A 15,883-nucleotide genomic window follows, 5' to 3' on the forward strand; every position below is an offset into this window, starting at 1 on the left:
GTGTTTTTCTTCGGTGAACATACAAATGTTTTATTTAAATGGGAAAAAATATGTTTTCAGGAGAAATTACATGGGTTTGGGGTTAAATTGTTGCATGTGAGAAGTTTAAAATAAATCTGTACTGTAATACACTATTGACAGAAAAATTTTGACAGCAAAAAAAAAATCATAAAACAAAAAATCAGGCTTCTTCAAAAAAGCCCTTTTATGTTTTTGTAAAACAAAAACGTTTTTTTTTTAGACGATACAGCGTTTATTGCATTTGCATGGCAATTTGTGACAAGATAGCGCATTTGGAAGCAAAACTGTGTCGCTATATTTGGTGCTCATGTAAGGGCAAAAAGTTTTAATTGGTTTTATAACAACAATTTACGGCAATCAATAGCTCATGGTTTACTGCATTGGCTATTTGAACGCACTGTTTATATTTTATTTGGGGAAATGCTGTAAGTATATTTTTCGGGGGGAAATCCATCTTGGACCCCTTGTCCTGCAGACTGGACAACCGTCACGAAGTGCAAGTTGACAGTGACGTGAGCTGCCTTCTGGATCCATCCATCCATCCAATCAGAGGAGGGGAGAGAGAGCTTGAGCTCGAGTAGAGGGAGATGGGCGAGAGAGCCTTCTTGGCACAATGCACTGAGTGTGACAGTGTGATTTTAGCTGCACTGAAGAAGGATTTCACAGGCTTTGTGTGAGGGGATAAAAGGAGCAAACTGGGCATTGTCTTTTTCCCCCCCACACCTTGTCTAGCTTGCTTACACACCCCCTCAAGGATATACTCCTGTATTTTTTATGTCCCCCTGCTAGCCCAATTCTTTGATTGGCTGCACTCATCCCCACAGCCGACCGGGGCTCGGGCCGTGGGGGCTGCTCGGCGCGCCTTGGCTGAGATTTGCAAGCCGACATGAGCGCACAGAGAGCCGGCGCTTGCGGGGCTCAGTGGGCCCCGACGCCGTGGAGGAGCTCCGAGGGCTGGTGGTTGTGCTTGTGGCTGACTCTGGTCGGGCTGGCGGTGGGATCCGGGGACCCGTGGTTGTCCGCCGAGGCATGCCCGTCTTCCTGTGCCTGCAGCAACACCAGGATCTCCTGCGTGGACCCGGAGAGGGGCATCTCCACCTTGCCCCTCCTGCAGAGCGAGGCGGAGATGGAGAACATCACTGACATGTGAGGGCTTTTTTTTCTCTTTCGTGCGCATTCTTACGAATCCTAACCGCGTCTCGCCTGCTTGGCGGCTGACGTCTTCGGCCAGAGTAATCATTAAGCAAACATCTGTAGTGGTGCGTTTGTTGTTTAAAAAAAAAAATATATATATTATTACTATTTTTTAGCATCCATAAAGGGAACGAGGGTGCCAACGTTGAGTGACAGACTCATCGTCATTTAAAGCATTATTTTTTCGAGGCTCGCAGCTCTGAGGGTCGGAATTCGAATCTCGGCTCCTTTGCGCAGTTCGCAAGTTGTCACCATGCTTGCATGTTTTCTCCTTTTCCAGCTTTCTTCCACATTCCAAATGCATGTATGTTGTTGGATTCATCTACAGTACAGTCACACGTTTGGAAACACAACTTATTGAAATGCACTCACATTAAGATGTTCGGAAATATTAACTCTTGCTAATGCTCGTTTGTGAAGTGAAAGTCATTTCAGGTCATAGAGCATCAACACCACGAAGCTGACTGTGAAAATACCAAGATGTGCGAAGCTGTAATGTAGGCAATAGGTGCCCGTTTGGCAAAAGCCTAAGTGCTTATTTTGCAGAGTGTAAATTATAAGACTATTCCATTTTGATTAGCATTTTAGGTCTTCGTATGACTAAAGTATAACTCTACAAGTCTTCATTTTTATTTACTAAAAAGACAACCCTAAATTAGGAGGTTTTTCCGACTCTGACTGGTCCAGTAAAGACCGTTGATGTTTGTCTGTGGCTCTGTGATTGGCTGGCGACCTGTCCAGGGTGCAAACCTCTTGCTGAAAGTCATGGGAGGTTAGGTTCCAGCTCACCCGTGACCCCATAATAAGCGCAAGCGCAAGAGGAGAAAATGGGATGACTGGAATTTAGAGATTACTGCTTTGGTCGAATACTGTAAAGTGATACAAGCCAAACAGCATGTGCTGTCCAAATATTAGCACAGACAATGGATGACTGTGATTGTCTATTTATGAGGTCCACAAGCAGCGATGAGGGAAATAAAGTCACTCTTGAGTAAAAAGAGAGGGAGGTAAATAAGGATCTATAGGGCCAATGTTTGTGCTGATCAGGCTCAAGCGATCATTTATAAACAATGATTAATCAATAGCACGAGCGACATAACAGGTTATATAAGATGGTGAAAGTGTTTCAAGCAGAGATTGTCCGCTGTTATCTGACTTGGCACAAGATAGACGGCCTTGACGCTGATCATTTTCTGTCAGAGATAAATTCTTGAGCTTTATTATCAAGTGCTCCTTGAAAGTTTGTTTTAACATTATCTTAGTTACTCTTTAACAGCAAGTGTTGTTTCATCTTTTTCAAATGTTTTTGTTTCTTTTTTTACAATTGACTTTATACATCTATTTTTTTCCATTATTTGGAAAGGATTTCCCGAATGTTGGTGTTTACTCACGTTATTTATTGACACGGTAATTTAAAAGTTTATTTAGAAAAAAAAATCTCATTTTCTCAGCAATTTTAAAGCGCCTTGAGTAAATAAATCAGAAAACATGAAAAAAAAACTGTTGCAAAAGATGTTTACGGGCCATATAAGCCTAACTCCTAACTGTACACATTTTAATATTTATTTTATGTTTATTCCTAGGCACCCGTGCCTAGTCATCCAAAAGCGTATTGCAGTGCATACTGACAAGAAGACTTAGAAAATTCAAACTCTTTTCAAAAGAAACGTTGCTTATCGAACCTGCGGGAAAAATATACAACTCAATGACAAATGCACTCAAAAACTCTTGCCAGCCATCTGCACACGCCACATGGTGTGTTGAAGTATGCTGTCATCATCTATAAGATTGTTTTTAAACTTTTGAACCACACATCCCCATTCACTATACCAGAAATGCTGGTGCATCTCATTCTCGCTTACACACAACAATAAAATCAAAGCCTTTTATCACCAAGAGAGTCATTCTCCTGGAGGAAATGAAGGTACCAGAAGGCCATTACCTTTTTAATCTTGCACAATACCATTTTGGAATCCTTGCTATTGATTGCGCGTTTGCATATTGGAATACTTTATGATAAAGTCCAGGTGTCCACTGAGTATGCTGTTTTTTCTTATCGATTGTGTTTCTGTTTCACCCTGCATCACTTCACTCCAGCACACACGCTTTAATAAAAGATAAATAATAATTGTCTGTTGCTTTACAATCATATCAATCCATTACATTTATTCATTTAACTTGGTACTAGGCGACTCATGGAGCAGTGGTTAGCACGCCCGCCTCGCAGTCCGGGGACCCGAGTTCAAATCCGCAGCGCTCTGGCTTTTGCATGTTCTCCCCGAGCGCGCGTGGGTCCTCTCCTGGCACTCTGGCTTCCTCCCACACTCCAAAAACATGCATAGCAGATGTTATTGGGCATATTAAATTGTCCTGAGGTGTGTTTTTGAGTGGGAATGCTTGTGTGTCTGTGTGTGCCCTGCAATTGGCTGGCAATCAGTTGAGGGTGTCCCGTGCCACGCACCTAATACGATATCTGTATTCGTATCCATTAACCGTGTTCAGTAAGCTTTTGAAATCCTTTTAGTGTTGTTTACTCGAATGCTATTTGGATGCCTTTGCGAGTACGTAAAGGACAAATACATTTATTTTCTTTATGTTCTGAGGCTGATCCTTACAGAGTGTTCTCAAGTGTCACCAGCATTCTTGTTTATGTGCCTGGCCTCGCCCGAAATACTCAGTTGTACTGAAAATCTCGACAAAATGGTTTTGGGATGGACCTGCTTTTCTTTGTGCTCGGATGTATGCGTGCATGCGGCTGTCCTTCTCGCGTTCATTTTTACACTTTGACTGGTAATTATACTCCCTTTATCAGCAGCGCTTTGTCTCGCTCAAGAATGTTTGCTTGCCCGAACAAATGAGGCGGCCGCCTGACGCGCTGTTTGTATCTCCCGACAGCTACATTGCCAACCAGAGTAGCTTCTCGTCCATCAACGACAAGGACCTGCACTACTACAAGAACCTCAGGAACCTGTGAGTAGATCGGAAGAGCTTAAAAGAGGACACCGGTATGATGAGATTGATATCATGCATAAGTGTGGGTGATTGGTTTGAACATGCACTTTACAGTTCTGAGGTTGGGGGTTTAATTTCTGACCTTCCTTTAGGAGGTCTACATGTTCTCCCCTGTGCACATTCCAAAGCATGCGCGTTCGATTAAATGAAGACTCCGTAGGTGTGAAATGAGTGTGAATATTTGTTTGTTCGCCTTTCACCCTAAGTCACCAGAGATTGGACCCTGCTCAACTGCGACCTGAGGGCAGATGAACATTGTATGAAATGCATAGATGCAAGTGTTTACCTGACTGGAAGTTTTTAAAAATGTTTTTTAATTTGATATTCAATTTGTTTACATGTCCTTCTTTATTTTGTTTTGTTTTTTTACAATGGGTTTGACTAATTTGAATGTATTTAGTTTTCTGCATAGCTTTAAGTTTTTCCATTTGAATCATAAATAGTTCAATATTTAGGCTAGGTTGATTTGAAGACTATGTGAACAGCCAACGCAAAAGTGGCATGTGGCCCCCACTATGCATTTTGCTTTTGGAGAAGCATTTTTCAGAAAAAAAATATTCGTACATACGGATGAGAGAGTGTGTGGAATTCTACTGTAGATGCACGTGAGGCGGCTCGCTGGTGCTGTGTTGTAACTCAACTATGCATGCAAAAAAAAAAAAAACCTTCTGTCTCTGTGTTTTACAACAATTACTTGCAAAGAGCAACAAAAAATTTGTTTGGACAGACAAAGAAGTTGAGTTACTTCTGTGCGTCCCTTCAGGCTATAAAGAAGGCAAAATGAAAAATGCTCAGATATATGGACCGCGTTTGTGACGCTACGCATAAATGACGTAAGCGGTCTGAGTGCGGAGCGCGTTCAACTTTTTCACTCTGGACGGTGGTTTGAATTTTCCGCATCTTTAAGTCCCCCAAGTCCCGATAAACAAAAGTCACTTGCGGGAGACTATTTTAGCCCCCAAGCGTCCTCATGCAAACTAGCCCTAAAGTCATCAGTTTCATAAGCCTTTTGTGTCCAGATCCAAATTTAGAGTTAGTGTTGCCCCACACAGACATCCTAGGTCAGCAATGGATCCAATTGAATCTAATCGGCATAGTAAAAAAGATGTGCATTTGACAATTTAGTCCAGAACTAAAGCAAGTCAGACGAGTCTTGCTGCATTGGCACAAAAAAACGGACTGGAGAGGTGACCGTCCTGAAACGGCAGGTGAGAGTGCATGTTAAAAACGGGCTTCACTCAAGCAAGTTGCTTTTGTGCTAATCACAATGCAGTCCTCTCTTTGCGTCTCATGTATACATAATCACATGCAAACACACACCGACAAGCAAAGGCTGTAATCAGCTTAATAAAAGCTTCTGGTGTGACTCACATTTCAGTCCAGTTTGGATTCCTAACATAAGTTCCTAAAGTCTAAGCAAGCAGGCAGAAGTACATCCAGTAACCACAAATGACTTCACAGCTTCAGCGAAAAACAGTTCTAAACACCAAGCAAGGCCCGCGTGCATGGCTTGCCTCTTAAGGGAATTCAAGTCAAAAATTAGTTTCCGATAATATACTGTATTCTTTGCAGTCCCACTGATATGAACATATTGTGTTTGTGGAATATGATTAAGCAGTACATTTCACTCATCATTCATCTCAAGGGGGTAGCCATTTTACCTCTTGCTGTCAACTGAAACGGCTATTGCAGTGCCTAAGGGGCTCAGGTACCTATCATTCACGACTCACCCGTTTTCTGGATTTCGCCAGGTCGGCTGAGCCGAGTCATTACTTGAGCCCTGAGCAACTGTGATGTCATTTTCAGTTGCTGGCTGATAATGAGTAAAAACAGGTGAACTGCCTAATTTATACTCCAAAGACACAATATACACCACAATCCCATGTTAACTGTGGCTAGTGGGGATGCATAAATACATTATTGTATCTCAAAAAAATGGGACTTGACCTCCAATAAATAGTGAAGCACACCTTTAATATGTGCCACAGTATGTCACAGCACGAGTCCTGATAGAAATATGCAAAGCACATTTTTTAAAAATATATTTGTCAAAATTGTCACTTCTGTACTGATATTTGTTGTGTGTTTCAGAACGGTGACAAACAGCAGGCTGACGTACGTCTCCAAGCTGGCCTTTCAGAACAACGTCAAATTACAATATCTGTGAGTTTTAACACCACACTCTTCTTTTGCAGCTTCCGTTTGGTTTATATTACAATACAGCTTAATGACAAAAACACTTGCCCTCCTTAAAATAAAAAAATGTTGCTAAATTGTCGTATCTCCAACATACATACATAAAAATCATACCTGACGTTGGTGAACGGCAGCTCTCCGGTGGGTTGCCGCAGTGCAATCACATCAAGTAGCAACAATTGCTCTTTGTCCATAAAATGAAAAGGAGCACAGGTAAGAACGTTGAGGTGGTCTGTCTTTTCAAACAAAGGCTAATTCCTCTGTGATTTTCATCCTATCCTCGCCAGTTTTGACTGCGATTGTCATGACAACACTGGTTTTCCTCCTCCAAGTTGCATGTCCAAAACGTGGGTCTTGTAGTCACAAACTCAACGTTTCCTGCTTGTTAGTACAGCTGCCAAAAGTGCAACTATTCCCTAGCCAAGCCAGATGTTTCAATGCAAAAATATGCAAAGGATGGTTTGGAAAAAGAAGGAAAAAGAACCCTCTGTATAAAACCAAACCCATTGTAACCAATACTAATTGAAAAAAGGTTTGTCAAAAACCAGAAACCAGGGGTTTCACACTCTAGTTTTCCGTGGCATAAATGGTTATACTGTATACTAGTAACATTGTTTAACATACAGTAACTACTTCCATCTGCAGTTGAGTAAATGAGAGGAGCATTGTTTGCAGAAATATTAATGCAGTGCTTCTCAAATAGTGGTGGGGCGGGGGGGTGCCAGGGGCGCGCGGATGACGCCAGGGAAAAAGCTTTGCCTTTGTCATGTGAAGTGTAATCGCGATTAAAAAAAAGAATTTTCATTTTGTTGTTGTAGTTTCAGGCACTTTGATGCACTTGGTTATTTTGATTTCTGTTTTAGACTAAGCTGTAACCCATATAGCCATTTTAACAGTTGAAAGTTGATTTGTGTTTTTTTTCTTTTGTTAATATTAAAAAGGGCACAAATTTAGGTATACTTCATGTTTATGGATAATTCTTTTTATAATCAGTGCGTCGAGTTGTGGAGGTGGGGGTGCAAAAAGTTTTCTCTTTCCCAGGGGGGGCTTGGTAAAATATAATTGAGACGCACTGTATTAATGTATGTATTAATGTATGATTACAGGCTAAGGCCACACGAAACAAGTGTCACTATTATTGCATGCAATAAAGCTCAGTGAATTTCCTTTGTGATAGTCCAAATAACATCGCCATTTGATTGGCAGGAATTTGAAAGATAACAACTTGTCATCGCTGTCATGGACCATTTTCCGACACCTCAACATCTCTTACATGTGAGTAGACTGATGGCAAGGCAGGGTTGAATTTAAAGATAAAATGATGCACTGTCATTGATGTGTCACGCAATATAATCATGGGAACGTTCATGTAAGTTGGCCCCAGTATGTCCTTGTTGAACCGGCACAGAATGCAAACCTACATCCTGGTCTCGCCATCAGCTGATGGCTGTCCTTGACTGTCTGCATTAAGTATGCAGTGTGTGTGTGCGTTGGTGTGCGTGCGTGTGTGTTTGTGTGTGTGTGTGCTTGCATGCGCACTTGCGTGTGTGTGTGTGTGAGTAGGATCCTTACAGGAAACCCATTGCACTGTTCCTGTGAGAACATGTGGATCAAGCTATGGCTAGGAGAGGAGGCTGACACCCAGGAACTGCGCTGCATCGAGGACGGTGGAGGACGCAGACTTCTGTCCAGGCTCAAGCTTGCCAACTGTGGTGAGAACACATCTTTGAGACTGTTACAGCCCAGACCTGCATTGAAACACATAATATAGTGCCCCGCCTTTTTGACACGGATGATGCTAATGAACTTGGAGGTATATATTTTATGGAATATGAAAGTAGTGTCAAACTAAACGAAAATGACTACTAAGATGTGGGGAAGAAACAAAGAAAAAACTCAGTTGACACAAATAATGTCCCACCACATAATTTGTTTAATATGTCCAGGTAACCTGTAAAACTTCACAATTTTTTTGACAGACTTATGTATGTTTTAGGTGCTGCCTAAATGTAAATGTCCCCCCCCCCAAAAAAAAACAGGTTAAAAATATTGCTGATTTCTTATATCTTTGATTACATTTTTAAAACATTCTTGGATCAATTTCTCAGTATGAGCTTTTAAAACACTTAAAAATCTTATTTTATTTCTTTACTTTTAAATGTTATAAAAGTCGTCTGTTAATGTGTTCATTCTTGTCAATGCTATTTTTACACATAATGCAAATTGAAACTAGCAAACTAGTATACAAAACGCAGATGTTGTCGCATTGAAAATTTTATGCAAGGCTGTTTGCTTTGGTCAGCTACAGAGTTCAAATAGGCTCATCAGATGTTATTTTATTTTTTTCCAGATGAGAATAGGCATCTCAAGTGGATGACACACAACGACTAACTGGAACACAGATACTATTTGAGATTATTTATCCACATTTATCTATAATTGATCAGTTGCAATAGAGTGTCAACATTTTCAAGTTTTGGATTCAGATTAATGAGCTGCAGAGATGCAAAGTCTATTTTTCCCCGAAGGATCGTGTTATCTATGCAATGGAAAATATTTAAGCCCTAAAATAAAATACCCGGAACATTTGGATGAACACCGATAAAACACAAAAACGCAGGCCTGCAGCGAAGCACAATGTCATTTACTATACGAGCGCGTGTACTGTCGACAACCGTCCTGCTGCAGACTAGGGGTTTTCCTTGCATGCTTTTTACACTAGAGTATCTAAACGTCTGTATTTCATGAATTGCTCTAATCGAGACGGTGTTGGTCCCATTCCATCTTGACCAGGTCGGAAGCACTGACACATTTCCACTTCTGATTGGCTTGTATTTGGAAACGATTGTTCCCATATGAGATAAGAGACTTAACGGCAGGGTGAGTGTCATGGTCCGCAGTCGGTACATAGAAAGAAAAAAACGTGTCTGCAGGAAGCTGACGACGTCATAGATAATTCCCATTGATCCTCTGCCCCCTTCCACTGTCCATTGGCGGAGTTTATTTTTGGCGTTAGAGGGAAGCCCGCTTCTCTTCCCTTTGGCCGAGTGACACATGAGGAGGTCGACACGATCTGGTCGTAGCCCCGAGGCTGTCAGGGTTACACAGTGACTTGAAAAGCTCCAGATGGAGTGTTAGCCTTTGCTTCGTCAGGGTGTTTGTCTGTTTGCGTGTGTTACTGTCCGTCTGTCCACTTGTCAGTGACAGAGTGGCAACCGTGCCCTCAGGCCTGTACTGATCTCACACATATGCCTTACTCTGTTTAATGCTGCAGTTCCAGTTTAGAATAGACAAGTCAACACCATATATCCATTTTCTATAGTTAGACCGCACTATATACACTGTTAATTAAACATTGTCAAAAAAATCCAAGAAATTCAAGTCTGCTCCTTCAAAACTAATCACCGCACGATATATGCAGTTTGGTTCATTCTGCTAAATAGCTCGACATTAATCTGTATTTCAAACTTGTTTCACTTTACATTCATCGCAGTACATCAGTAATATGTAAAAAGAGCTCCAGTTCAGAAAATGCCTCTTACCATCTCTATTCGAGTCGACAAAAATCACAAAAATGGTTCCATTTCCAACTTGTAGTCTCTGAGGTTTTGGCAACATTTTCCCTGTGTACAAAGACAAAGCACACATGTAGGCGGCAAAGAACAGAACAAAGCCACTAAGGAGACCAGATGGCTTCGTACGTTCATACTTTTGCTGAATTTCCTGCCATCTAAATTATAGGAGCGCTTAGGTTGAGTACGAGTGACTTAAACCAGCGGGATTCGAATGTTGTAATACCACACTTTTTTATGGGAACTTGGGAATTTAATAAAAGGGGGAAGGAATTAAAAGCACAAGGTACAATGATAAATGGGGATGTTATTAAAGCGGATGTTTAATTTGATTGTTAAGTCTTTTAAGAGTAATGACATTAACTCAAACCATATGGGTGCTCTCAAACGGAAGGTCTACTGACATTTAAACATGTAAACTTATTTATAAAGACTAATTGGGTTCAATGAGGCGAATCTGCAATGAAATGAACAATGTGGACTGAAGAGTCACATTGTAGACTTGCGATATTGTTGACTATAACACAAAAACATGTCGGATTCTGATGTCCCATCTGCTTGAAGAAAATAACCCCCCCCCCCCCCCCCCCCCCCTCAAAGAGAGGTCTCCCTTTTCCTTCCCAGGAAAAAAAAACAAAACAAGAGCGTACCAAAGCATGTAAACAGTAATGAATGAATGATGTGCCAGCCCAATCAGTCAATGCCGCATCCCCCGCCTTGTTCACTGTTTGGACTGTTTGTAAATTGAAATGCTGGAGAAATACCAAGGGCCGAAGTAAAGGCAAAAATGTGGGGTGTAAAGGCAACAGTAGTACCATGAGAGAGCGGGGTATTAGGGGCCCGGATGGATGGCTCCAGCAGATTCTGGGAACAGCGTCTGACATCTGTGTGCCGAAGAGTACAATACTGGGAACAGCGAAGATCCTGTGCAGGACCTTCAATCTCCAGGCCTCTGATAGATGACCCGAACTTCAAGAAAATACCTTCAATACGCGAGGAGTGCGGGCGAAGACACAATTTATTCGTATTCATATATTGCGGTGTGTTTCATAAAATAGGCCTCCGCCGCGATTTTCCAGATGTTCACATTGAGGCGCAGGTCGGCTGTAACTGAGCCAAAGCTCAGACCCAACATAATATTTGCTGGTTGTGCCGCCATGCTGATTAGCCCTTCTTGCTTCTGATCTCCTCTCAAAGCAGGGATTACAATCACCCAATGTCATGGCTGGTTTCACCATGGAAACCCAAGCGTGGAAATAATTTCCCAACAGAATCCTCTCATGTTCTCCAAGCTACAATTGGCCTCATGTTTGGTGATATAGACACCCTAATTGGACAAAGCTTTTTTTTTTTTTCGGATGGCCGATCAGACATGTGCTTCTAACATGGCAGGCTGGTTTAACCGAAGCGATTGTCTTTTCGTGTCTCTAGCGGTGGAACAGGTTGCCGTGGTGATAAGTGGGTTGCCGTGGTGACAGGCCGACGGACAAAAGGACTTGATAAGAAATCTGCTTGGTTAAATGCGCACTTGCTGTCAATGCCTCACCATCTCCTCTTGCTGACTGGCTGTAGGCCTTTGGGGACTGTCTTTTCATTTTTATGTGCTCCTAAATAACTAATGCACAAGGCGGACATAACTTTCATTACGTGATTAGGATCTAGACATTGACAGCAGCTTGGTCAGAGCACTTTTACAATGGAACCCGTTATATGGCGCTTATCAAGATCCTTTAAAAATGAGTGAATAATTATTAGTGGAGTAAAATTACAGTGCTGTAATTGCCAAGACTGGTTACCATGTAGATTAATTCCATTTTCAAACCATGAAGAGGGAGCTCTGGAGTTGTTGCGTCAACATTTGAGGATAAATTGACACTACAGAGCTAGTCAGAGCTTTTAATGAATTTGTCATGATTTGATTTGCTAGTATTTGTTGTGTGTTTTTAATTTGATTTTAAGCACACTTCCTAAGGTCAAGGTCAGTCAGCAATTAGGTAAAAAAAAATATTCATTTATTATTTGTCTGACGTTCTCTCTTCCAGAACCTTTATATATAAACAAATACAAATTCATAAATAACTATGGTAACATATCGTACATTATTTGGACTTTGACCAGATTACAGAAAATAATGAGGAGCTTGTTCTAGGCCAAAGACACCTGTCTTCTGTTGTCTAGTCTCATCAGACGAGTCAAATTTGTCATTTTGTGTTCCCTGTTCAAACACACAGACACTCACACAACACAAGAGACACAAAGAACTGTGTCCAATCATTTTATTAGCAGTCTCTTTGCTGGAGACGTGCAGTGGTAATGAGCATAACTGCTCCTCTGTGTGGTTTTTTTTTTTGTGTGTGTGCGCGGATTTGGGGTGAGCGTGCACACATGAACGCCGTGGGCGCTGAATTTGGATCCAAGGACTTTCTTTTGACCGTGTGTGTGTGTGTGGATGCGTATGCGTGAAATCGTGCCTGTGTTCGTGCATGCAAAGTATTTTAATGGGAGGAATAGAAAAGTTGCCATTTCCCTCCATTCTTCTCTATTTCATCTTCCTAAGAGCTTCCCATGGCGACGCTGACGCCGTCCAAAGTGACGGTCATGGAGGGTGAGAACATGCAGCTGTCCTGCGCCACTTCTGGAGTGCCCTCACCCGATCTCATCTGGAACATGGCGCTGGTCACAAACTACGAGGTCCGTACACAGTGCCACCCCCCCATACACACACCTCGACATAAGAGTACAGCATGGCTCGCGAGTCATCAAATGGAGCGCAATAAAACATCATTGCCTGGAGTCATTGTCAGTAAATCAAATTAATAGTTACAGGGTTAAGAAATGAATGGTGCTATTGTGGGAATAATTGCTAATGTCTTTTCGGAGGATTAACTATACACTTTGTAGCACTTTTGCTTATCTGATAGACTGATAATATTTGCATTTGGGGTGCTGTCTGAGCATAATTGAAGATGGCTTAATATGGAAGACATTTGAATGAATCAAACAACAGGAAATCATGAGGATGATTAGGATGAATTATACTTTGGAATTCGTCAGCTTTAGAGTCAAACTGTGGCCATAACCGTGCATTTGCTTCCTGGACTGGCAATATCATATTCTTAGGTGTCATACCTACAGTAAAAATAACTTAACTGCTAGTAGAACAATGTATGCACTTAAAAAAATGTCCATATTCATGCACAAGCAAGAATAACTAACAATACTATATCATACTGTACATATTTTACATGATATGCAGAACTGTAAATGCGAACACAAGCAGCAAAGCTATTCAGTATGTGTAGGGTTTACAGAGGATAACCAATGTATATAAAAATGAAATCACCACTATCAACTGTGCAGTGAAAGTTCTATAAGAAAAAGGCTATTGGGAGCACCCATTCCTTTCCTGTTTTATTCCATCCGCAGATTGTGACATCAGGTCAGATCTCTGTGCTACGGTTGTCCAACGTGTCATCGTTGGACCATAACAGTAAGATCAGCTGCACCGCAGAGAACATTGTCGGCGAGAAAGAGTCCTCGTTGCTGTTGGACATACTCTGTACGTTTGCCCTTTTTGGAGAGCAAAAATCCAATTAGATGAAAGCCTTTCATGCAGAGCCGGACAAGAGAGTGCTTCTTTTGCTTTTAATGCTTCACTAGAGTTAACTTTCTTTTTTGTGTCCACTGCTGTTAATCTTCTCAGTTCCTCCAAATATCACCAAGCTGAGTGACGCCATCTCAGATCACCACTGGTGCATACCCTTTAGTGTTGCAGGTAAGCTGGCCTTTCAAATAGACTCGCTTTGAGGGGGCCAAAAAAAATAGCATTCCTTATTCATTACCAATATAGACCCATTGCTACATACGAACATTCGTCTTTCGGGCATTCGGAGATACGAACAAAGTTGCCTTTAAATTCGGATTTGTATTTAAAGTATTTTATGTGATGCCAATGCCAGTGCTGCCACTGTAAACAAACCTTCCGCCCGGTACGTCCTTCTCCTGCTCATAGTGTAATGCAGGGGTGCCCAGTAAAGCTCAGCTCTTTTGCGGTGAAATTGCTAAACAAAAAGTAAAATGACCCAAGCAAGACAGACACAATTACCAGGCAGTAATTAATAGGGATTGGCCACAAGTGCTATTAAATACAGTACGGTACAGGAGACTGCGCTGCCTGCCTCTCTTATATTTCGGCAGTAAATGTCATGAGACAGTGGATGCTTCAAAATAACTGTAACGGCAAGAGGAGTGTGACGCAAACGGCCTCGGTGCGCTTCTATTTTAAAGCTCCTCCCCGAAGCGTGGTAAAGTGACAAGGGTCAATTGATCTTTTTTCTCCCAAAGCAGCGCTCGATGTACTAAACAACACCGTTTTTTTTCTGATAAATGTTCTTTTTTTGAGGGAGCAGAATAACCAAGGAATGCTTAGAAATGCATCAATGAAGGAAAATAATACCTAAGGGGTGTTAAGGGAGAGAAATCAACTTTGTAACATGGTTAAAAGCTGAAAAATTTACTTTTTAAGAATTTTGACTTTTCAAATTGCCATTTGAATTTGTTTTCTTCCAGTTAGAAGTTGTCATAATGAGAGAAAACACGCATTTAAACGTAGAAAGTAATAATTTCTAGAGGAAAAAAAAAATCTAGTATATTGAGACCAAAATTGTTGGGACTTTATTTTCATAAAAACATAATTTAATACGATGACAAGTAACAATCAAAAAGAGAAAAATATATTTACACTGACTAGGTTTTCAGTTGATTTTCAGGATTAGACAAAAACTACGTCATCTAATTTTATAAGAAAGGTCATAATCTTGTCATGTCTTTGCCAGGCAACCCAGAACCTCACATGCAGTGGTTTCTGAACGACAAAGCAGTGACGGAGGACAAATTCATCAAAACCATGATCTACGAAGAAACGGAACGCGAATATCATGGCTGTCTGCAGCTGGACAGCCCCACGCACCTCAACAACGGCTTCTACACGCTGGTGGCCAAAAATGAGTACGGTACAGACCAGAAGCGGGTCGAGGCCCACTTCATGCACAAACCCTGGGATGGGGAGGATCCACATTTGACAGGTCATTACGGAGCACACAGGATTTGAATTTTGCAAAATCAAACCATTGATTGCTAGGTTTTGTCTTTGGTAACTCGTTGATCTAACGTTCGCGTCACTATTTTGCATCGTTTGCTCGTGCAGGAACTGACAAAGATTCCTACTACTACGGTGAGTGAAATCCATGCTCAAATTTTTCCTTTCGTGAAATGTTTACAAGGGCAAATGAATACTTGTTAGGTTACTTTATGGCATTACGTACATTGCATTAGGCCATCATGAATTAATTTTGTAAAATAACTTATTTTTTTACCTGAATGTGAGTACCCCCAATATATTTTTCTCATATATGTACTGTATGTATGAAACAAAAAGTGATAGGATTACAAAATAAAAAAAGCACGTAATCGGAAAATAGAGAACATTTTTCCAAATAATAGGAAAATATATGAAATCTTGAGAGAATTAAGTTTTTAAGAATTAATTTAAAAACAGGACAAAACACCCCCAAATTTGAACAATGTTCTCATTTTAAATTTTATGTACTTCTTGAGAGGAATGTCATGTTTTAAGTAAACAGTAAGTCAGAATATTATGAGCATAAATATACAGCTAAGCTTCATTATTGAGAAATTTCGCAATGAAATGGCAACTTTGTCATAATATTACAACTTTAATTTAAAATAGAAAGGTCTTATTAAATCTTTTTACTTCTAACTTTACTCAAACTTACTGATTTATTTACATAACTTCTTTTTTTCCTGTGTGATTTGTGATTATTTTTCTTTTCTTCTTTTTGGTCTTCATCATCAAATGTAGATAAAAG

General features: G+C 40.8%; 1 protein-coding gene and 1 long non-coding RNA gene across 5 annotated transcripts in view; one reads left to right on the top strand and one right to left on the bottom strand.

Annotated features, from left to right (window-relative positions):
- Positions 1–359: 359 nt before the first annotated feature.
- LOC148429721 (uncharacterized) lies at positions 360–10,036 on the bottom strand. Its single transcript, XR_015865672.1, has 3 exons — positions 9,966–10,036; positions 7,996–8,130; positions 360–1,129 (listed from the first exon to the last, which is right to left on the bottom strand). It is a non-coding gene; the product is annotated as an uncharacterized LOC148429721 (long non-coding RNA).
- The window catches only part of ntrk2a (neurotrophic tyrosine kinase, receptor, type 2a), an 85,943-nt gene continuing 70,691 nt past the window's right edge, over positions 632–15,883 (top strand). For all 4 annotated transcript variants that reach the window (XM_088415448.1, XM_088415456.1, XM_088415462.1 and 1 more), the window contains exons 1-10: positions 632–1,167; positions 4,111–4,185; positions 6,319–6,390; positions 7,630–7,698; positions 7,987–8,135; positions 12,553–12,686; positions 13,422–13,554; positions 13,699–13,770; positions 14,831–15,079; positions 15,202–15,228. In XM_088415448.1, coding sequence (XP_088271574.1) covers positions 908–1,167; positions 4,111–4,185; positions 6,319–6,390; positions 7,630–7,698; positions 7,987–8,135; positions 12,553–12,686; positions 13,422–13,554; positions 13,699–13,770; positions 14,831–15,079; positions 15,202–15,228 — 1,240 coding nt within the window. In that variant the 5' untranslated portion in view covers positions 632–907. The remainder of the gene's footprint in view (positions 1,168–4,110; positions 4,186–6,318; positions 6,391–7,629; positions 7,699–7,986; positions 8,136–12,552; positions 12,687–13,421; positions 13,555–13,698; positions 13,771–14,830; positions 15,080–15,201; positions 15,229–15,883) is intronic.

Source organism: Hippichthys cyanospilos, chromosome 1 (genome assembly GCF_059441005.1).
Source record: "Hippichthys cyanospilos isolate Australia breed blue-spotted pipefish chromosome 1, RoL_Hcya_1.0, whole genome shotgun sequence".
NCBI lineage: Eukaryota > Metazoa > Chordata > Actinopteri > Syngnathiformes > Syngnathidae > Hippichthys > Hippichthys cyanospilos.